This window comes from Oncorhynchus masou, chromosome 33 (genome assembly GCF_036934945.1).
Source record: "Oncorhynchus masou masou isolate Uvic2021 chromosome 33, UVic_Omas_1.1, whole genome shotgun sequence".
Lineage (NCBI taxonomy): Eukaryota > Metazoa > Chordata > Actinopteri > Salmoniformes > Salmonidae > Oncorhynchus > Oncorhynchus masou.
The window spans coordinates 33,873,833-33,898,238 of NC_088244.1; the positions used below are offsets into that span (position 1 = coordinate 33,873,833).

Genomic DNA, 24,406 nt, shown 5'->3' on the forward strand with positions numbered 1-24,406 from the left:
AAAGTACGTCAACTTTTTAACATCCTCCTCAGCTATGGCATCTTCCCCAATATTTGGAACCAAGGACTGATCGCCCCAATCCACAAAGTGGAGACAAATTTGACCCCAATAACTACTGTGGGATATGCGGCAACAGCGGTCTTGGGAAAATCCTCTGCATCATCATTAACAGCAGACGCTCTCGTGGGCTGGCCCTCGCTTCATACTCGTCGCCAAACCCTCTGGCTCCAGGTCATCTACAAGACCCTGCTCGGTAAAGTCCCCCCTTAACTCAGCTCGCTGGTCACCATAGCAGCACCCACCTGTAACACGCGCTTCAGCAGGTGACTCTCTGGTCACCCTCAAAACCAATACTTCCTTTGGCCGCCTCTCCTTCTAGTTCTGCTGCCAATAACTGGAACGAACTACAAAAATCTCTGAAACTGGAAACACTTATCTCCCTCACTAGCTTTAAGCACCAGCTGTCAGAGCAGCTCACAGATTACTGCACCTGTACATAGCCCATTTATAATTTATCCCAAACAACTACCTCTTCCTCTACTTGCTCTACTGTATTTATTTATTTTGCTCCTTTGCACCCCATTATTTCTATCTCTACTTTGCACAATCTTCTACTGCAAATCTACCATTCCAGTGTTTTACTTGCTATATTGTATTTGCACATAGAGTTTCACATGTTTATTAAATGAAACCCACAAAACCCAGTGTGGAAATGGCTGCCTAAATATGATCCCCAATCAGAGACACCGATAAACAGCTGCCTCTGATTGGGAACCATACCAGGCCAACATAGAAATAAATGCACAAGATTACCAACCCTAGTCACACCCCGACCTAACCAAAATAGAGAATAAAAAGGCTCTCTATGGTCAGGGTATGACAATAACAAAGCCATCACCTACAGAGAGATAAACCTGGAGAAGAGTCTCCTAAGCAAACTGGTCCTGGGGCTCTGTTCACCAACACAAGCAGATCCCCAGGACAGCAACACAATTTGACCCAACCAAATCATGAGAAAAACAAAAAGATAATTACTTGACACATTGGAAAGAATTAACAAAAAAACTCTGCAAACTAGAATGCTTTTTGGCCCTAAACAGAGAGTACACAGTTGCAGAATACCTGACCACTGTGACTGAGCCAAAGCTTTGACTATGTACAGACTCAGTGAGCATAGCCTTGCTATTGAGAGAAGCCGCAAGAAAAAGACAACCAGTGAAGAACAAACACCATTGTAAATACAACCCATATTTACGTTTATTTATTTTCCCTTTTGTACTTTAACTATTTGCACATCGTGACAGCACTTTATAGAGACACATATTTCCCTCAGACTCACAAAGCATTGGAAAACAACTTTAATTTTGATAAACTCCCATATCTATTGGGTGAATTACCACCAGTGAAGAACACCATTGTAAATACAACCTATATTGTACTTGTGTACATCGTTGCAAAACTGTATATAGACATAACATGACATTTGAAATGTCTCTATTCCTTAGTAACTTTTGTGTAATGTTTACTGTTCAATTTGTATTGTTTATTTTGACTTTTGTTTGTCTATTTCACTTGCTTTGTTAATGTAAACACATCTCCCAATAAAGCCCCTTTTATTGAATTGAGAGAGAGAGAGAGAGAGAGAGAGAGAGAGAGAGAAAGTAAAGTTGAGAGGTGAGGTGGGAGGAAGAGAAATTAAGTCAGAGGAAGAAGAGGATGCCAAGTAGATGAAAGGGGAGGAGAGTAAGAGGAGAGGAGAGGAGAGCCCCTGTGGGGTGTCAGAGCTCAGCCCTGTTATACAGCACAGCTGCCACTGGGAGCCCGTACTGCATTGATTTGTACTTTTCACTTTTCACTGGAGTTGGGGACACACACACATACATACACACACACACACACACAGGCACACACACGGACACGGACACACACACACACACACACACACACACACACACACAAACACACACACACACACACACACACACACGCACAGACACACACACAGTACAGCTCCAGAGGCAAAAACACCAACTAGCAAGCAACATTTGGCACTTGTTGAGCTTATATTTATTACCCCTCCCGGTGTACTCTGCATTCATTTGTTCTTATCTCTCTTCCCCCAACCCCTTTCCTCTCCCAATAATGAGAATTTCTTCAAAAAGACCACACTCTTTCCCTCATGGGCTGAATTTATGAATACATTTTGTTTTGATTGTATGCAACAAAGCCCCAATCATGATCTGATTTGTGTACATACATCGATACTAGCCTATGTGCCTACCAGAAGACGCTCCTTGTGAATAATTTATATTTCTATTAAGTACCGTGCCTGAGCCCCCCCTCCTCTCCCGGCACAGTATTAATATTGAGCAGATAAAAGCCTCCTCTAACAGCAGAGGGAACAGCATCAAATGAAGCTGGGGATTAGAGGACTTGAAAGGCATCATGGGAAGAAGGAACTCTCTCTGGGCTGGACTGTATGGCTCCTATATACCCTGGAGAGAATAGAGATACTACTGCTTCCTGTAATGGCTGGATACGCTATAGTACTGTAGCTGTCGTCTTAACACACCTGATCCGGAGACAGGGCGGCAGGGTAGCCTAGTGGTTAGACTTAGAGCGTTGGGCTAGTAACTGAAAGGTTGCAAGTTCGAATCCCCGAGGTGACAAGGTACAAATCTGTCGTTCTGCCCCTGAACAGGCAGTTAACCCACTGTTCCTAGGCCGTCATTGAAAATAAGAATTTGTTCTTAACTGACTTGCCTAGTAAAATAAAATTACAATTAAATCCGCGGAATACAGTACTGCAGCTAATCTCCAGTTAAAGCTCATTAGTAAAAAAATCATCATTGCATAACAATGTGAAATGTAAAGGCTTCATGTAAAGACAGTATACAGTATAGAGCAGTGGCCTGTTGTACCACCAGAGGGAGGGTGGGACTGACTGTCACCCAGAAAACAGTAGAGTACAGCAAACATAGTCCTTCTCTCTCTCACCTGGCCCTGAAATAACACTGTGTTCCAACGGTTCATTTAGATCCAGCCAATGGCAGGCACTACAAAACGTTGTTCAATCCAACCGAGGCATCTATAGGCAAACAAACACACACACACAAGCACTGATATGGAAGCACACACACAGTGTTCTGGACAGGGGGTAGAGAGGTCTGGAATGAAAACACTGCCGGATAAGTCACGGTGCCCTCATGGAGGCTGTGGTGCCCCCCTCCCCACCACACAGCAGCACACCTCCCAGGTGTGTGTGTTTGTCTCCCTTCCTTTCTTCATTCCTCTCCTCTGCTTCCAGTATTTCTCCCCTGTCCCCTTCATCCCCGTCTGTATCTCTCGGCAGGCTACAAGACATTTAAGAGCCTATAAAGTATTTCATGTGTAGTTTGTTCACGGGGAAAGAAGAAGTGATAAGTGGGTTTTTATAAAGCACATTAACCGCTAGTCACAATGAAATTTGACATGCCTGAACTACCCTCAAAGACCCCAAAGACAGCTCTGAGGTCTGGGTGCAAGATGTGCCGTTTAAAAGACCGGGAGTGGATCTACCCACAGCGATCCAGATGCTAAACACGCTCATATTGATAGCAGCTTCAGAGGCAACAGTTCTAACATGCTTTCACTTTGACTTTTTTTTAAAACTCGGGCTTCTTAGTTTAAATGTAATCAAAAACAGCTGTTAACTGAGGAAGGGGAAAGCCCGGAGAGAAAGAGAGAGAGAGCACTAGTGGTGCCTACATTAAGGCCTGTTCACATGAAGCGTACACTGTGATGTCTGCCATTATAATATGGTACAACACAGCTCAAAGCCTTCCTCTCTCTCGTCTCTCTCTGTCTGCCAGTAGAATGTAGGATGCCATTGAGTTTCAGACTTTCTTTTCTACCCCCCAAGCTAGCTCAGGTTGCTTTTCCACAGCTTCTATTGAGTTTAGCATAGACTACATGATCATCACTTGCCCCACCATCACCTCACCTAAATATATAAACATGGCGCTTAGCAAGGCTGTTCATACTGGCCATTCCTCATCTTCTGCTGTGTCTCTTCTCTCCTCTGTTAGGGTATTGTGTTGGCCATCCCCCTCATCTCTCTAATTGGCATCCTCTTCTTCCTCTGACTTAATTTCACTTCCTCCCACCTCACCTCTCAGCTGTCTGTCTGTCTGTCTGTCTGTCTGTCTGTCTGTCTGTCTGTCTGTCTGTCTGTCTGTCTGTGTCTGTCTGTCTGTCTGTCTGTCTGTCTGTGTCTGTCTGTGTCTGTCTGTCTGTCTCTGTCTCTCTCTCTCTCTCTCTCTCTGTCTGTCTCGCTCTCTCTCTCTCTTTCTTTCTCTCTCTCTAATGTATGGCCTTCATTGTCATGGGAGACATATGTTAACATTGCCAAAGCAAGTGAAGTGGATAAAGTGAAGTGGATAAAAACTAAAGTGAAATAGGCAATAAAAATGTACAGTAAACATTACAGTTCCAAAAGAATAAACACATTTCAAATGTCATTATGTGTCTATATAAAGTGTTGTCACGATGTGCAAATAGTTAAAGTACAAAAGGGAAAATAAATAAACGTAAATATGGGTTGTATTTACAATGGTGTTTGTTCTTCACTGGTTGCCTTTTTCTTGTGGCAACAGCTCACAAATCTTGCCGCTGTGATGGCACACTGTGGTATTTCACCTAGTAGATATGGGAGTTCAAATTGGATTTGTTTTCATTATTCTTTGTGCGTGTGTAATCTGAGGGAAATATGTGTCTCTAATATGGTCTTACATTTGTCAGGAGATTAGGAATTGCAGCTCAATTTCCACCTCATTTTGTGGGCAGTATGCACATAGCCTGTCTTCTCTTGAGAGCCAGGTCTGCCTACTGTGGCCTTTCTCAATAGCAAGGCTATGCTCACTGAGTCTGTACATAGTCAAGGATTTTCTTAATCTTGGGTCAGTCACAGTGGTCAGGTACTCTGCCAGTATGGTTCACTAGTACTATTGGAGTATCATGTTGGCCATTCCCCTCCTCCTCTCTTCTCTCTCTCCTCTCTGGTTCAGTGTCTTATCTACTGGTTGTTGATAATCTACTAAAGAGAGTTCCCTTTTTCTCTAAAGTTCTCTTATTAACAGATTAGACTAGAAAGAATGTAGGTCAATCACACCCCCCTTCTACACTTCTTATCATGAGGGATTATCATGTCATCAGAACGTCACTTCCTGTTGAACGCGGAATGAGGCAGCGCTTGATTTGTTGGTTTGGAAAGTGTCTGAAAAAAGTGTTCTATTGGAAAAGTTTGGTTACTACCGAGCACTTAACGCTCTGGCCGAAGAGTAGGGTTGATCGGAGTGTTCTGACCCTAACAGCAGTAGTCAAGCACCCAAGCTAACTGGCTCATGTTGGCTAGCTTGCTAGACCCTTCCAGACACAAATGAGAGGACAGTTCACTCTGACAATTTTACTCGCCCTAGCAGAGCTGGTTAGGGTGGCGTTATGTTATCCAGGGTGTTGGTGCATCTGTGCTACTAGCAAGAATTTACTATTTTTTGCCAATGTTTTTTGCTCTGGCAAACTGAGACGAAAATCTGAGTATATTTCCAGAGCAAATGTTGTTGTCGCAGTGACATCGTGAACATTCTATTGAAATTGTTACTTGCATAGTGGAGTCTTTTGTTAAGACATGTAGCTATCTAGCTAAACAACTGACCATAATCACAAATCATAACGTCACTACCCAGCATGAATCTGTAGGTAGCATTTCAACCCAGATCAATGTTTGCTAGCCAACATTAGGTTATAACTAGCAATGCAAATGTCTCTGAGATACGAATAATATAACTACACAGATCATACACTAACGTTAGCTAGCGAGCCAGCCAGCTAATGTTAGCTAGCTAGCTAACAGTTCACTTTAACTTGAAATGAAAACGACTTTCTTACTAAATTAGAAATGTGTAATATCTGAAAATGTTGCTAGCTAGACTACCTTACCCATATACATGGATGGATGCTTCTAGTTTGAAGATGTAATCCAGAGACAGGTGTTTTATACAACAGCCATCTGTGTGTTCTCTTTTCAACTCCGTCTGCATATTTGCAATCAAACGCCAGACTGTTCTCCACCTCCTTAGCTATCGTACTCTAATTCCACTGATTTCAAAACTCGGTCCTCCAGAAAGTGGAGAGCAACACTTATGCAGTTCTACTACGTGATTTCTTTCAAAAAAAGCTGCGTTAGAAAGAATTAGCTACACATACATACCAGCTCATATTATAGACAGAAGCATACTACATGGCAGACCAATCCGAACTCATCTCTCGGCATGTCCAGCCCACACATTATCTAAGCCAATCATGGCTAGCGGAAAGGTTGCTGTCTTTTTCTGTGGCTATACTAACTAGGCTCGTACTTTAACAATTTTATTTGTATTTACAGATGGTATACAAGTTTGTTATTACGGCATATAAAAGTTCATATATTCCAGAAGACGTTTCTGCCAAAAAAAAGTTTACCTTCAAATGGCTCTCCTCTGAAGTAGTGACGCGCAACACACACCTCTTTTCCTGACCCGAGTCACATACAGTGGCAAGACAAAGTATGTGAACCCTTTGTAATTACCTGGATTTCTGCATAAATTGGTCATCAAATTGGATCTGATCTTCATCTAAGTCACAACAATAGACAAACACAGTGTGCTTAAACTAATAACACACAAATTACTCTATTTTTCTACATTGAATACATCATTTACACATTCACAGTGTAGGTTGGAGAAAGTATGTGAACCCCTAGGCTAATGATTTCTCCAAAACCTAATTGGAGTCAGGACTCAGCTAACCTGGAGTCCAATCAATGAGACGAGATTGGAGATGTTGTTTAGAGCTGCCCTGCCCTATAAAAAACACTCACAAATTGTGAGTTTGCTATTCACAAGAAGCATTGGCTGATGTGAACCATGTCTTGAATAAAAGAGATCTCAGAAGACCTGAGATTAAGAATTGTTGACTTGCATAAAGCTGGAAAGGGTTACAAAACTACACACGGTAAGACAAATTGTCTATAAATGGAGAAAGTTCAGCGCTGTTGCTACTCTCCCTAGGAGTGGCCGTCCTGCAAAGATGACTGCAAGAGCACAGTGCAGAATGCTCAATCTACGATACGTAAAACCCTAAACTAGAATGGTGTTCATGCGCGGACACCACGGATGAAGCAACTGCTGTCCATAAAAACCATTGCTGCATGCCTGAAGTTTGATAAGATAACCTGGATGTAGTGCTGGCAAAATATTCTGTGGACAGATGAAACTACAGTTGAGTTGTTTGGAAGGAACACACAACGCTATGTGTGGAGAGAAAAAATGTACAGCACAGCAACATCATAACCTCATCACAACTGTAAAGTATGGTGGAGGGAGAATCATGGTTTGGGGCTGCTTTGTTGCCTCAGGACCTGGACCGCTTACTATCATCAACAGGAAAATGAATTCTCAAGTTTATCAAGACATTTGATAATGTAAGGCTATCTGTCCACCATTTGAAGCTCAACAGAAGTTGGGTGATGCAACAGGACAACAACACAAAACACAAAAGTAAATCAACAACAGACTGGATTGAACAGAAGAAAATATGCCTTCTGGAGGTGCCCAGTCAGAGTCCTGCCCTCAACCAGATTAAGATGCTGTGGCATGACCTCAAGAGAGCGGTTCAAACCAAAGATCCCAAGAAAATGTAAAGAGTAATGGTCCAAAATTTGTCCTGAACTGACCAGTCTGATCCGTAACTAAAGAAAACGTTAAGTTGAGGTTATTGCTGGCAAAGGAGGGTCAAGCAGATATTAAATCCAAGCGTTTACATACTTTTCCCACTCTGCACTGTCAATGTTTACATTGTGTGTTCAATAAAGACATGAAAATGTATAATTGTTTGTGTTTTATTAGTTTAAGCAGACTGTGTTTGTCTATTGTTGTGACTTAGATGAAGATCAGATCAAAATGTATGTCACATTTATGCAGAAATCCTGGTAATTCCAAAGGGTTCGCCTACTTGTTCTCCCCACTGTATATTCAGAGCCACATCCCAGTAACGCTAAGAAAAGATGTCTAGTCTTATTGAAGTATTGTGGCTGCAGGTTCATCTGCCTCATCTAAAGCCTATTCTTTTGGGCTGTTGCTATGGGCAACCAAGTCCTAACAGTCAGTATCTAAATAATGTGTGTGAAATGCTTGAAAGTGTATGTGATGTAAACAGTGAGGTCTACTTTCTTGGGGACCTGAGTATTGACTGGTTTTCATCAAGCTGTCCGCTCAAGAGGATGCTTCTCACTGTTACCAGTGCCTGTAATCTGGTTCAGGTTATTAATCAACCTACCAGGGTGTTTACAAACACTACAAGAACAAGATCATCCACATGTATTGATCACATTTTCACTAATACTGTAGAACTTTGTTCTAAAGCTGTATCCGTACCCATTGGATGCAGTGATCACAATATTGTGGCTATATCCAGGAGAACTAAGGTTCCAAACGCTGCACGGAAAGTAGTGTATCATTCAAAAGATTTATCTGTGACTCTTATGTGGATGATGTTTAAAATAATTGTTAGTTTGATTTGATTAACAAGGCGCATCCAGACGCTCCACTTGATGCATTTCTGAAATTGCTTCTTCCAATTATTGATAAACATGCATCTGTTAATTAAGAAACTGACTGTTAGAACTGTTAAGGCTCCATGGATTGGTGAGGAATTGAAAAACTGTGTTGTTGAAAGTGATGGGGCAAAATGAGTGTGTCAAGTTGTAGAAAGGATTGGAGTCAGACGCAGGAACATGTAATAAGGGGTCTTAATACTCCACCCCAAAAATACAACATGCCATGAAAGACACGGGGACGAAGCCCAAAACAAACACGTACACAAAAACACAGGGTTGTAACCCAAACAAAAGAGCGAGATAAACCTCTAATAAATACATGGGATGAGACCCGTAATAATAAGTGCACAACAATACACGGGACGAGACCCGTAATAACAAGTGCACAACAATACACGGGACGAGACCCGTAATAACGAACACACAATACACTCAGCACGAAAACCAAATCCACAAAGCACAGGTACTCACAAGACCAACGGACATGGGAACAATAACCGACAAAACAATGGTGAACAGAGGGCACATATATATATATATAATTACTAATCAGGGGGAATGGGAACCAGGTGTGCATAATGAAACAGTTCAGTGGCCCCTAGAGGCCGGTGACGTAGGCCTCCGGAGCTGGTGCACGGAATGAGCAGCAGTACCGGGGGAATCCGTGACAGAGTGGCTGATAAGTCTGGCTGCACATCTGACTGGCTGACTTACTGCAAATGGAGAACTTATGTGACTAAACTCAACAAAAAAAGAAGAAAATGTATTATGAAGCCAAGATCAATGATATAAAGAATGATGGAAAAACATGTTGGAGTACTTTAAAATTATGGGCAGAAAGACAAATTCAACTCCATCTCTAATCGAATCAGATGGCTTCTTCTACAAAAAAACAGTGGGAAAGCTTAAGCAGGAAATGCCAACAACAAACAGTGAGCCATTGTATTCATGCATAGAAAACACGAATAATGAAAGAAAAGCATTGCAAGTTAGAATTTTATAACGTGGCGCAGTGGTCAAGGGCACTGCAGTGCTAGCTGTGCCACCAGAGACTCTGGGTTCGCGCCCAGGCTCTGTCGCAACCGGCCGCGACCGGGAGGTCCGTGGGTCGATGCACATTTGGCCTGGCGTCGTCCGGGTTAGGGAGGGTTTGGCCGGTAGGGATATCCTTGTCTCATCGCGCACCAGCGACTCCTGTGGCGGGCCGGGCGCAGTGCACGCTAACCGAGGTCGCCAGGTGCACGGTGTTTCCTCTGACACATTGGTGCAGCTGGCTTCCGGGTTGGATGCGCTCTGTGTTAAGAAGCAGCGCGGCTTGGTTGGGTTGTGTATCGGAGAATGCATGACTCTCGACCTTTCTCTCTCCCGAGCCCGTACGGAAGTTGTAGCGATGAGACAAGATAGTAGCTACTAAAAACAATTGGACACCACAAAATTGGGGAGAAAAAGGGGGTAAAAAATATTATAATAATAATTTTGTAACGTTAGTGTGGCACAGGTGGAAACAATTATTGTTATCGATCAACAATGACAAACATTCTGGCATTGACAACTTAGTTGGAAGGCTACTGAGGATGGTAGCTGACTCTATGGTCACTCCTATCTATCATATAGACGAAGGGGTTTGTCCTCAGGCCGGGAGGGAAGCCAATGTCATTCCGCTACCCAAGAGTGATAAAGCGGCCTTTACTGGTGCAAACAGCCGACCAATCAGCTTGCTGCCCGCTCTTAGCAAACTGTTGGAAAATGTTTTTGATCAAATACAATGCTATTTCTCTGTATATATTACAAGAGACTTTCAGCATGCTTATAGAGCTCATGCTCATAAAATTGATCAGAAGTATAATGTCGACATTGTTGATGCTGTAAATGACTATTGTAGCTGGAAATGGCATATTTTTTATGGAATGTCTACATTGGCATACAGAGGCCCATTATCAGCAACCACCACTCCTGTGTTCCAATGGCAAGTTGTGTTAGCTAATCCAAGTTTATCATTTTAAAAGGCTAATTGATCATTAGAAAGCCATTTTGCAATTATGTTAGCACAGCTGAAAACTGTTGTTCTGATTAAAGAAGCAATAAAACTGTCCTTTAGACTAGTTGAGTATCTGGAGCATCAGCATTTGTCAGTTCGATTACAGGTTCAAAATGGGCAGAAACAAAACTCATCAGTGTATTCTTGTTCTGAGAAATGAAGGCTATTCCATGCGAGAAATTGCCAAGAAACTGAAGATCTGGTACAACGCTGTGTACTACTCCCTTCACAGAACAGGCTCGAACCATAATAGAAGGAGGAGTGGGAGGCCCCGGTGCACAACTGAGCAAGAGAACAAGTACATTAAAATGTCTAGTTTGAGAAACAGAGAAACAAGTCCTCAACTGGCAGCTTCATTAAATAGTACCCGCAAAACACCAGTCTCAATGTCAACAGGGAAGAGGTGACTCTGGGATGCTGGCCTTCTAGGCAGAGATGCCAAGAAAAAGCCATATCTCAGACTGACCAATAAAAAGAAAAGATGGGCAAAATAACACAGACACTGGAGAGAAGAACTCTGCCTAGAAGGCAGGTTGTATTTCTGATCAATTTGATGTTACATTTACATTTAAGTCATTTGGCAGACGCTCTTATCCAGAGCGACTTACAAATTGGTGAATTCACCTTATGACATCCAGTGGAACAGCCACTTTACAATAGTGCATCTAAATCATTTAAGGGGGGGGGGGTGAGAAAGGTTTCCTTTATCCTATCCTAGGTATTCCTTAAAGAGGTGGGGTTTCAGGTGTCTCCGGAAGGTGGTGATTGACTCCGCTGTCCTGGCGTCGTGAGGGAGTTTGTTCCACCATTGGGGGGCCAGAGCAGCGAACAGTTTTGACTGGGCTGAGCGGGAACTGTACTTCCTCAGTGGTAGGGAGGCGAGCAGGCCAGAGGTGGATGAACGCAGTGCCCTTGTTTGGGTGTAGGGCCTGATCAGAGCCTGGAGGTACTGCGGTGCCGTTCCCCTCACAGCTCCGTAGGCAAGCACCATGGTCTTGTAGCGGACAAAAAAAACAAAGGACAAAAAACAAGGACATGACCCCAAACTTTTGAATGGTATTGTAAATACTATGCTGCCAGTCTCTCTTGGCAAAGAGTTGAGGAGAGACTGACTGCATCACTTCTTTTTTATAAGAAACATTAATGTGTTGAAAATTCTAAATGGTTTGTATAGTCAACTTACGTACAGCTCTGACACACACACTTACACCACCAGACATGCCACCAGGGGTCTTTTCATAGTCCCCAAATTCAGAACAAATTCAAGAAAGCATACAGTATTATATAGAACCATTATTGCATGGAACTTCCTTCCATCTCAGATTGCTCAACTGAACAGCAAACCTGGTTTCAAACAACAGATAAAGCAACACATCGTGGCAGAACGCCTCTCCCCTATTCAACCTAGATATTTTCTGTGAATGTATTGATATGTAGACTATGTGTTCCATTTTAAATTGTATGTAGTTCTATACTTGAGCTGTTCTTGTCTATTAATGTTCAGTATACAGTCCTGTTTCATGTTCTGTGTGGACCTCAGGAAGAGTAGCTACGGCTTTTGCAACAGCTAATTGGGATCCTAGTAAAATTACAAAAACAATACAAAAAAACATAATCTCATTCCCTCTACACTTCTTCTCACCCCTCTGTCCCTTCTCACCCCATTTACACTTCTCCTTCTCACCCCCCTGTACCCTTCTACCTTCTCACCCCCCTGTACACTTCTCCTTCTCACCCCATTTACCCTTCTACCTTCTCACCCCATTTACCCTTCTACCTTCTCACCCCATTTACCTTTCTACCTTCTCACCTCATTTACACTTCTCCTTCTGACCCCCCTGTACCCTTCTACCTTCTCACCCCCCTGTACACTTCTCCTTCTCACCCCATTTACCCTTCTACCTTCTCACCCCATTTACCTTTCTACCTTCTCACCTCATTTACACTTCTCCTTCTCACCCCATTTACACTTCTACCTTCTCACCCCATTTACACTTCTACCTTCTCACCCCATTTACCCTTCTCCTTCTCACCCCATTTACCCTTCTCCTTCTCACCCCATTTACACTTCTACCTTCTCACCCCCTGTACCCTTCTACCTTCTCACCCCCCTGTACCCTTCTACCTTCTCACCCCCTGTACCCTTCTCCTTCTCACCCCATTTACCCTTCTCCTTCTCACCCCATTTACACTTCTACCTTCTCACCCCCCTGTACCCTTCTACCTTTTCACCCCCCTGTACCCTTCTACCTTCTCACCCCCTGTACCCTTCTACCTTCTCACCCCCTGTACCCTTCTACCTTCTCACCCCCTGTACCCTTCTCCTTCTCACCCCATTTACCCTTCTCCTTCTCACCCCATTTACACTTCTACCTTCTCACCCCCCTGTACCCTTCTTCTTCTCACCCCCTGTACCCTTCTCCTTCTCACCCCTGTACCCTTCTCCTTCTCACCCCCCTGTACCCTTCTTATTCTCACCCCCTGTACCCTTCTCCTTCTCACCCCCTGTACCCTTCTCCTTCTCACCCCCCTGTACCCTTCTCCTTCTCACCCCCCTGTACCCTTCTCCTTCTCACCCCCCTGTACCCTTCTCCTTCTCACCCCCCTCTACACTTCTTTTCCTTTCATTCAGTCATCTCACCCCCCCTTCCTGTTCTTCTCCTTTCTCATCCTTCCCAATCCCAAATCCAGTGGCATGTGTTAGGAAATGGCCATTTGTACCCCCCCAGCCCCCCACCGGCCCACCCTTCACATCCCTGGAGCTGTATCTAGGGGAGAGGAAGTGGGCATGTGTGAGCTGGCTGGCTGTTTTCTTGAAATTACCATCCATTGACACAGTGTGACAAAGCCGTGCGGGCAGCAGAGCTCCTCTTAAAAGGATTACACAGGGAGCGTGGAGCTGGGGAGGGGGGGCGGGGTCTGTCGGCAGCAGGAGGTGTGTGCATGCCCAATGAGCAATCCTCTCTTGCCTGGCTAGGGCTGAGAGAGTAGAGAGTCAGTGTTTAGTGTTAAGACAAACAGGCGGGCGGGCGGCGGGCGCCTGAAGTGGAGTAGTGTGTCACTTAGACTGAGAGGAGACGAGAGAGGAGAGGAGGATGTAGCATAAGTAGAAAGCTGCTGGCTCACACACACACAAACACACACTGAGACACACACACACACGGCATTCCTGCTGATGAGCCAGATCCCAGTCTGTCTTTGTTCATTAGGAGTTGATTAGCGTGTCACCATGTAACCACGGGTTTGGAATTGGTTCTTAGGGAGTTCTGTGGGCGTCGTCCAATTGTTCATCTGCCACGGAGATAGAGCCAGGGTCAGACACGGAGCGTCTCTGCTCTCCAAGTCTTTGAGGGGGAGTCTTTGATAACTTTGATGTCGTGCCACACAAAATGATATTTATACTCATCTGAATACTCAAGCCTCTTTCTGCCAATGGCAGCTCAGTGATATGGGCTTCATGAATGGATTCAAGTTGTATCCCATGTCCGGCCTGTCATCAGAAGAGTTATACTGCAGCTTCTGGCTCGGAGAGCGTCTCACACGCTTTCACTAGAGATACTGCACCGACCATTACATCATCTATCACGCTGTGCTTCCCCTATGGCTGCCACACCTTCCAGAGTGGCACACAGAACAATTAATCTACTCTTCTCTCTCTCTCTCTCTCTCTCTCTCTCTCTCTCTCTCCCCTCTCTCTGGGGCATTAAACCTCCCCCATTTCTTATGTAACTATCCCTAAGTTGTTTGGGATTGTTCCAGCCTTGACATGGATATATTTAGCCAGGCCTCCTCCTCTCTCCACTGTGTTTCCCCCTGTACCCTGCATGCCCAAGTAGCACTAAAACATTGATGTATTCAGACCCTCAGGCAGTGCAGTGACACACTTACGTTACATCCAGAGCAATTAATGTCCACAAAATCTAGATTACAATGCAGACGTCCCACTGGGTTAGTACAACGCACAAGTGGGCACCCACAGACGCAGCAAGGTAGAGAGAGAGAGACCCACCGCTCGCCACTCTCACGTGGCAGGGGTGAATGCGGACCAGGAAGCACCGGATTATAATGCTGGACACTTTTGATGGTTTTACTTCCACATGCCCAGTAATGGCATATTGATTGTTTACATAGAGGCTGTGACTTCACACATGGAGATGGTATTGTGTGTGTATGTGTGTGTGTGTGTCCCCTCCTCCTGCTCCTCTCTTCTCTTCCCTCTCCTTTTCTCTCCTCCTCCTCGCACACACAGACACACACACACACACACACACACACACACACACACACACACAGTCCTCTCCTCTGGACAGCAGCCAGCTCCTAGCCACTGAGGGGCTGTGCAGCACAGAAGGCAGCATGCCACCCAGAGCCAAGGTCATGCTGGGCAGCCATATTGTATTTTATTACAAGGTGGGCTGCACTGAGCACTAATATGGTCTCTTGTTAGATTGATCACCCATGGCAACAGCAGCAGCAGATCAGGGGACTAGGCAGGTATCCAGAATGTTAATTCACCCTCCAGGTTTTTGTGTTTGGCCAAATTATTTTAATTGGCTTTATTAATACATAACATATATACAGTGTACAGTATATACAGTATATTAGAAGATGGTGCTGGTAGTTGAGGGTTATGTTTGTGTGTTGTGTTATGTGAAGTGAACGATGACATCATCCTTCTAGGAGTAATGATGCCGGTTCCATTAGTCCCCTCTGTCAGGTGGGCTCTGGTGTGATGACATCATGCCTGTTTTCTTAAACGGGTGGTTGGGGTCGGAGGTTGAAAAAGCTTTTAGTTTCTGCTCAGAACCCCTATGACCAGCTACATACAGTGAGGAGGGTCTCTCGCAATATCCATCTTACGAGATAGAAAGCCTAGAGATACACAACACCATATTATGATCGTCATTGTCAAAAACCTTTAGATTGTCAGGGAATACCACGTTACTATGGTATGCCATGGTGTAAAGTATGACGTATGTTTCTCCTTTAACCTCTGACCTCTCTCCCCTTTGACCTCTGCAGGTGACCCCAGTAGCTGGCCCTCCAGAGGGGGGTACCAGGGTGACCATCCATGGCATGAACCTGGGCCTGGCGTTCAGTGAGATGGTGGACAACGTGGAGGTGGCTGGAGTCAAGTGTTCCCCTGTGGAGGAAGGCTACATCATCGCAGAACAGTAAGTCAACGCACAGGTCACACACACACATTAACCTAGCCTTAACCCTAACCTTGGATTTCAATTATTCTATTTTTTTTTAAACTGTGGAAATTCCTAGCCAATGAATCAATGACAGTGTTAGGTGAATGGAACATGTTTCCACAGAACAGTAATGGAATAATGGCAGAAGATGCCTTGAAATAGAGTGAACAAAAAGGAGAAACCCTATGTTATCTTCACAACAAATGATCTCAGTTCCCAGTTCTTTCTCCATTTTAAGACTATCCAACAACAGCCATGCAGTCACTAAGTCTGCAGATTTCAGACCACTGAGAGGTGGGTAAAAGCAAATGAACATCACATAGGCCTAATTGTGTTCACTGTCAAGCCTTGGAGCTGTATGCAACGGTATGAGACTGGACCATCTAACACAAGCTGGCAGCTCTCACACACACACACACACACACACACACACAGAGAGAGAGAGGGGCACGTACGCACACAGAGACACACACACACTCAGAGACAGGCACACGCACGCACACACACACACACGCAAACAAAGGCAAATACACAGAGACACTCACAGACACACACACAGACAAGCATGCACTCTCTCTCTCTCTCTCTCTCTCTCTCTCACACACACACACACACACACACACCAGAGAGACTACTCTCTTAATTATGACTGGAGCAAGGCCATCAGTCTCGGCCTGTTGTTTTCTCGTACAGGAAGATAACCCACACCTCACACAAACACACACATACACACACACAGACATACACAACCCGTCAGTCCCAGAACCTCTGTGTGTGTTTACCTTTGTTTAATTGTGTTAATTGCCTGGTGCAGCAGAGAGCACATTAAGCCTGTCCCATCTCCCTTCACTAATTGTCCATGGCCCATGTTTCATAATTGGCTTCCTGCTGCCTCCCACAGATAGACTAGACAGTTGAGTCAGAACGGCTGAGTCAGGAGAGCAGTGCATTGTGGATACCCCTGCCCTCACCTAGATGGGTACATAGACCCTCCCTGTCACAGCAGTACTGTAACAGTGCTCTCTGTCTTCACAGAGACAGACAAGTGTATGTGTCCTGTACACCTCTCAGGTGAATGACCCCTGACCCTCCCTGTCAGCACACAGCAGCACTCTACCATCCTGACCCTGAGTGGAATGGAGTGGTGGCTTATGGGTGCCCTCACCTTGACAGGTGACGATCGACTCAAATGGAACCCTCTCTGTCAGCACACGGCAGCACTCCTCCATCCTGACCCTGACTGGAGAGGAGTGCAGAGCAAAAGGAGGATATGCAGACAGACAGAAAAAGCGCCCTGTCACTCTCTCTTCCTCCATTTGAATGAAAGGACAATGACTTGGAGTCAGCGGGGTAGAAGACAGATTTGTGACTTTCGTGTTGGAGCTGAGGCCTGCGGAGACAAAGGTAGCCTGGCACACCACAGAACAGAGTAGAACAGACTCCTCTGTGGAGTGAAGTCCTTAACCTTAATTCCTCTGCTGGCCTTCTTCTGTCCTCCCTCTGAACCCTGAGGAGCACTGCAGCACGGTCCTGCTGCGGTGTTGACTACTATACACACCCACATCAGGTATACCTCAGCACCGATACTGAGGAAAATCAAAAGAACTTTCAAAGGAGTTCATTTGACACTTTGGGGTGCATGTATTCTCCTCTAAACATGCAGGAGGGAAGTATTTTAGCCATTGCTATTAAGGCAGAGGCTTTTGAAATAGTCTTTGGTAGCTAGGTTGGGGGATAGTTGGTGTTGTGTGGGGTAAAGTTGTATTTTAGCATCGTGAGTGTTTGGGGAGGTCTGGCTGTGTGTATAATTGAAATGCACTGCATGTCACACTGGCTGTAGGGGACCATTTGTCAGCAGTGCACCGATCTGACAGCAGTTTAATCCGATTGGGACACTGCTGGAGTGAATTCATTTATTTTGCCGTGTAAAACGTGTCAGAGGGGGAAATTAGAAACCTGGCCGAGGTCCCCAGCAGCACTATTACTGTGACTAAGAAGGGGTAGGGTTGTGGGTGGTGTTGGCGTAGTGGTCTGGATCCCTGACTTAGCAGAAGTTAGCACACATTGTCAACCTGTTGGTTCTCTGCCCTGTAAGTCTTGCCTTGGTCGGACTAGTGTTGTTTGCACCACAAGCTGTACTCCAGTCAACAGATTATTTCTTTCTTTATTTTGTCTCTTTTGTTTCTTCTTTTTTTACTATTGTCCATCCCACCACCCCCCGTCTTCAGAGGACTAAAGTAACTTTGTTTAACATTTTTGGTTTGTAACATATACGTGTTATATACGGTGCCTTCCGGAAGTATCCATACCCGTTGACTTGTTCCACGTTTTGTCGGGTTACAGCCTGAATTCAAAATGGAATAAAGCTTTTCTCACCCATCTACACCCATAATGACAAAGTCAAAACCTGTTTTTAGATATGAGCAAATGTTATGAAAATGAAATACAGATCTAATTTAATCTAATTTACGTAAGTATTCACACCCCTGAGTCAATACTTTGTAGAAGCACCTTTGCCAGCGATTACAGCTGTGAGTCTTTCTGGGTAAGTCTGTAAGAGCTTTCCACACCTGTATTGTATAAAATCTGCCCACTATTCTGCCAAATTGGTTGTTGATCATTGCTAGACAACCATTTTCAGGTCTTGCCATAGATTTTCAAGTAGATTTAAGTCCAAACTGTAACTTTGCCACTCAGGAACATTCACTGTCCTCTTGGTTAGCAACCCCAGTCTAGACTTGTGTTTTAGGCTATTGTCCTGCTGAAAGGTAATTTAATCTCCCAGTGTTTGGTGGAAATCAGACTGCACCAGGTTCCAGAGGAATTTGCCTGAGCTTAGCTCCCTTCCGTTTCTTATCCTGAAAAACTCCCCAGTCCTTAACGATTACAAGCATAACCATAACATGATGCAGCCACCACTATGCTTGAAAATATGGAGTAGTACACAGTAATGTGTTGTATTGGATTTGCCCCAAGCATAACACTTTGTATTCAGAACAAACAGTGAATTGCTTTACCACATTTTTTGCAGAGAGCAAAACGGGATGCATGTTTTAGAATATGTTTATTCTGTAAAGGCTTCCTTCTTTTCACTCTGTCAGTTAGACTGGTCTCGTGAAGTAACTACAACACGCCGTAATGGCCGCAGTGGATCTTAGAGGCCCCCCTCTTGGGCGCAAAGACACAATTTTGCTGTTATCAAGCTAGTTTCCTGCATTTCTACACATTTTGTCATGGTGCTGAGAGAAAATGTTCAGCTTTAAAGCTCATTTCCTACAATTGTTATAAAAAATATAAAATATAATAATATCATAGAAAAATTGTTTGTTTTTTATTAAACCCAAATTACGGCGTGCCGTGTAAAGGCACGGGGGCGAAGACCAAATAAACATGGAACGAAACACAGGGTAGAAACCGAGAACAAAAAAGCGTGCAGTACCTCGAATAAATAACACACGCGCACAGTGATTAACACACAGGACGAGACATGTAATCATCTGCGCTATCCACAACGGCACGAAAGCCAAAACACACAGCACAGGTACACACGCGCACAAACTCACGCATTGGAACAATAATTGACAGCCCAATGGAAACCAAAGGGAACACTTATACAAGTACTAATCAGTGGGAACGGGGGACAGGTGTGCGTGATGAAAGTTTAAGTTTACTGTGAAAACGTTTTACCACCCCATTTAAAAAACAACAACATTTATATATATATTATATAGTATATTATTATTATGTATGTTTTGAAGTGTCGGCCACGATTGCATATAGGAGAAACACTGGTCCCTGCCTGGGAGTGAATCTCTTCCTCTCAGCCCAACCAGGAGCTCTCTTGGCCTCATTAATTGTGATTCAGGAGATAAGCGCTAGAGAAACAATGATGTGGCCACCCTACTCTCCATCTCTCTTTCTCTCTGGCTCTCTCTCGCGCCGTCTCTCTTCATCTCCCTCAACACCATGATTGATTCTTGTTCTTTATTACTTTCCACAAGCGTCGATCGATAGGCCTCCTGGTTTTATTATGTCATTTGATCTGGCCACCTGCCGGCGGAGGGAGACACCTGATCACGCCTTATGATGAAGCTGTATTGATCCGCCGTGGGGTGTCGGCCGGGTTTCTGACTGTGATTTATATTTGACGTTGCTACGGCGACGCTGGAGCTTGATCAGCACGGCAGGGGGCTTGTCTGTAGAAGGCTATTTATGATGTCTAGGCCCCTCCTACTCACCAGGAAGTTATAGGGCTACTGCTATGAGTGGTGTGGCGACTGGTGGAGGAACACGCTTCTGAAAGCTGTACGCGGCGAGGTTTCCAGTTCAATTAAGTTCCGCGTTTTTTAATGTCACGTGCGCGAGTACAGTGCAATGCCTTTCTAAATGGCCTGCCTTGGATGTGTCACGTAAACCAATCAGAGAGCCGGAGAGAAGATGACATCACGAGATGAGATCGATAACGTAGAGGCCCGTAACTTTTCCTCCCAGTCCAACATATATATGAGAGTCTACCTGGTGAAGTCTGAACAGGGACTGGCTGAGAACACTACTGTCTCGATGGGAATGGATGACAAAGCACATTGTTATGTACAGTATGTGCTTTGTGTTGAATAATGTACTCCGTGACATTGAGCTGTATTGTACAAATGCGGGATAGACGTGCTAGAGAGCGTTGTGATCGTGAGCTCCTTGTTTGTGGAGCACTGTTTTTAGATGTCTGGCTGAGTGTCGGACTGTGTTTCGTCTCCTCATTGCTGGATGGTGTGTCTGACGGTGTGTGTGGTGTTCTCTTCCAGGATAGTGTGTGAGATGGACGCAGCACCAGCAGACAGCAAGCCTGGCCCCGTCCAGCTGTGTGTTGGGGAGTGCAGACCTGACCTCAAGACTCGCTCTGCCCAGCTCTACGCTTTTGTGGTAAGACTGTTATCATGACTATTATATAAGTATTTTTCCCATACAAAATAGTAATGAAAAAGTAAGACACTTGGCAAAATAACCAATAACTCTACACGATTGGCTGGAGACTGTGAAAACGTTTCAGAATGAGGAAGAGAAGTGTTCCTCAAGCTTTCTTCCATGCCGCCCGCCGTTGTTGTCTTGTAAGCCAGAGAACAAGGTATAAAAGGCCTACCAATGAAGTGAAATGATGAAGCCTTTTCATGAAGTATGTTATGTTGAAACACATAATAGCACAGTCATTACCACAGAGGTGCCCAGGGAATCAGCAGTGATTAAATAGACAATAGGTGTTGTCAACAGGAGCTGTTGTCGTGCAGTAGTGAACCACAGGAGGACACCTGAATGAACACCTCCACACTTGCCTTCGTCCACACCTGTATCTCACCCGTACTAAAGCTAGCCTGCAGCTAACTGATAATCAACGCTGCCTTTCACACACTCCCAATTAGCCACCCCTTAACAATTAACAGCCGCTAGTAATTACCAGAACTGTTTTCAGAGTACCGCTCTAGCCTATCCCCCGACTAGCACAGCACGGAGTGAGGAACCGTGTGTGATGTTTGTGTGTCTTCACTGACACTTTTGACACCCATAATTCATGTTGCTGCTCAGGGAGTTGCGACATCATCACAGCGCTGTCCCTGGGTACCACAGTACTTTTACCTGCAATTCCCTAATATCACAGCCCCGGTAAAGAAAATGACACACAACAAAAGCTCTCTTCTATTTAGTCGACAACCGAACACCCTCTGCATGTGTGTGTGTGTGTGTCCTTCTAAGTGTGTCTGTGGCACTGAGGAGCAGTCTGACTCTGTTTTGTCAGTGTCTCTCAGGATTCCAGCCTTGCTGTGTTGATGTGTCTTCGTCTGTCTGCCTGTCTGCGTGTCTGTCTGTCTGCCTGCCTGCCTGCCTGCCTGCCTGCCTGCCTGCCTGCCTGCCTGCCTGTCTGCCTGCCTGTCTGTCTGTCTGCCTGCCTGCCTGCCTGCCTGTCTGCCTGCCTGCCTGTCTGTCTGTCTGTCTGTCTGTCTGTCTGTCTGCTGATGACAGGCAGGGCGACTGTAAACACTAGTTATTTCCAGACTGCCTTTTTAAAAGGCCCAGTGGTATAGAACTCAGCAGTGCAGAACACAGCAACACAACACAGGATGGGGTCGCAGTGCAGAGAGTGGGCATGCCACGGATCGGGGCAGTTGAAAGCTGTTATTTTCAGCTGTGGCTCAGTACAGAGTGTACTGTTAGAGGGACAGGAGGTGTATGATAGCTGAGTGCATTACAGTCCTAGAGGAAGGAAAATAAATAACTGCCCCTCCGGTCTCCATTCCACCTCTAGATGCCATCAGTGCAGGGCCTGTCCCCCAGCAGGGGGCCTGAGTCTGGGGGCACCAAGGTGACCATCACGGGGGAGAACCTGGGCGCTGGCAGCAGTGTCACCGTCCTCTTTGGAAACCAGACCTGCGAGTTCTACGGGTAAGTGAGAGACTCATCTCACCCCCTCTCCTCCTTACACTGACTAGTTCATTTGTGGTAGTTCACTACATCCTGTATGAGTCTCTTCCTGATCTCTCCTCCCGTGGAAGACAGAGAAGTTAGAAGAAAGAAATTCCATTTGTAATGTTTTCAAAACTTCCGTCATAATAAATATATGTAAATTGTGCTGTTACCCAGTGGTCTCTCTCTCTCTCTCTCACTCTTTATTTCATCTAAGTGAGAGCCCCCTAGGGGCATCTCTCCTTCTCTTCCAGTCAGAAACGTCTGCAATTCTTAATAAGGTTTTGATGACCCACTGCATCAAACCTCTCTAATAATAGCCTCCAGACAACCTTATGCTCCCCTGCCTGGGAGTTGTTCCCCTTTTCAGTTACCTTTACTGTTCTTATTTCATCTGCTCTCTCTCGCTTCCTTTTCATCTCTCTTTCTCTCTCTCTCTTTCTATCTCTCTCGCTCTCTCTCTCTCTCTCTCTCTCTCTTTTTCTCTCTCTCTGTCTTTCTGTATATCTAGCTTTCTCTCCCGCTCTACCTGTCTCCTTCATGCTCTCCATCTTTCTCTCCACCCCTTCCTCTCCTCTCCTCTCTCTCTCCCTCTCCCTCTCTTTTCAACTATCTATTTAAAGCAGTGCAGCGGAAGGGAAGGGCGGAGGTCTCATTGTAACGCTGTAAGAATGAGAAGTCAAGGCAGCTCTTAATGAGATCCGGGCTAATTGTTCTCCACTGTGATTCTGACCGTGGCGAGAGAGGAGAGAGGGGTGGGGGGGCTAATGAACAGGGCTAGTTTCAGGGGGGTGGACAGGTAGGGCAAGGATCCATAGAGAGTGATAGAGAAAGGTGAAGAAAAATGAAGAGGAGATGCAGACATTGACTGTATGTTGGCGGATGTGTGTGTGTGTGTGTGTGTGTGTGTGTGTGTGTGTGTGTGTGTGTGTGTGTGTGTGTGTGTGTGTGTGTGTGTGTGCAGGAGGACCATGACAGAGATCGTGTGTTACTCGGCCCCCTCCCTGACTGGGGTGGGTTCGGTGCAGATCAGCGTGAGCGTGGACCGGGCCCAGGTCAAGGAGAGTCTGAGTTTCGACTACATCGAGGACCCCACCGTCCAGCGCATCGAGCCAGAGTGGAGCATCGCCAGGTAACATCAACACCGACGCTCCTCGATATCAGCATCAGGAACTGAACCCTCTCTACTCCCTGGTCCTTCATAGGAGCCACCATCAAACTAACCCCACCAGCACTGCTAGTTAACAGCAGGAGTTGGCTTGGGTGAGTCAGGGTTAGATAGTGCAGAGCTGTAGTCAGACAGAAGACGGGTGGTAGGGATCGCCTCGCTGCAGCATCTCCCAGACAGGCAGACAGGATTTGTAATTAAAGAGAGGGATGATGAGGGCTAAGTGAGAGAGAGAGACTGCAAACATGTGGCAGAGGCGTGAGTGTGGAGCAGATGGCCGCCGAGATGGAGTTGAGTCCGGAAGAGAAGACAGAGCAGCGTGTCTTCCGTCACTCTCTCCGCTGAGAGACCGGGAGAAGAGGGGAGGGGCACCGCATTGTTTCGTCAAAACCTATTCTGTCTTTTCTGAAGCGTGAGCCGCACCCCGTGCCTTCTCTCAGGCCTGGGGATCAAACGGGCTGCCAGGGTGCAGTCCGCATAAACACAACCCAGGAATGCGTGGCTGGGATCAACAGGAAGGGAGGAGATAGATGCGCGTTATACATTAGATGAAACACACAAGTATATTTTACCTGTCCCACACCCTGTTACACCCTAGCTTCACTCCTCCTTGTACTCCCGATCGGATGGATCGGTTAGGGGCTGCGTGCTCATTGGGCGTTTTGTTCTGTGGACCTCAGATTAACTCTTGTTTTACCACTGAGATCCGCTAGACTGTAGGTGATGTAACTGCAGCAGCACCACGCACACAAAGATTCTGGTGACTCTTTGACTTTCTGTCTAGGTGATGCTCATCTAGTGCTCCCAGCAGCCCTGGCTAGCCTGGTCACGAATATAACCCCCAGTGCTTCAGCTCAGCCACAGTAACAGTCCCGATCACGATAACAGTCCTACCAGTAGAGAGAAGAGCCCTGCTCCTG

The 24,406-nt window shown here is 45.4% G+C and overlaps 1 protein-coding gene across 2 annotated transcripts in view; it reads left to right on the forward strand.

The window, feature by feature from the left end:
• Positions 1 to 24,406, forward strand: part of LOC135528346 (plexin-A2-like) — a 326,345-nt gene that overhangs the window by 236,631 nt on the left and 65,308 nt on the right. For both annotated transcript variants that reach the window (XM_064957364.1, XM_064957365.1), the window contains exons 13-16: positions 15,693 to 15,844; positions 20,668 to 20,785; positions 22,161 to 22,297; positions 23,283 to 23,450. In XM_064957364.1, coding sequence (XP_064813436.1) covers positions 15,693 to 15,844; positions 20,668 to 20,785; positions 22,161 to 22,297; positions 23,283 to 23,450 — 575 coding nt within the window. The remainder of the gene's footprint in view (positions 1 to 15,692; positions 15,845 to 20,667; positions 20,786 to 22,160; positions 22,298 to 23,282; positions 23,451 to 24,406) is intronic.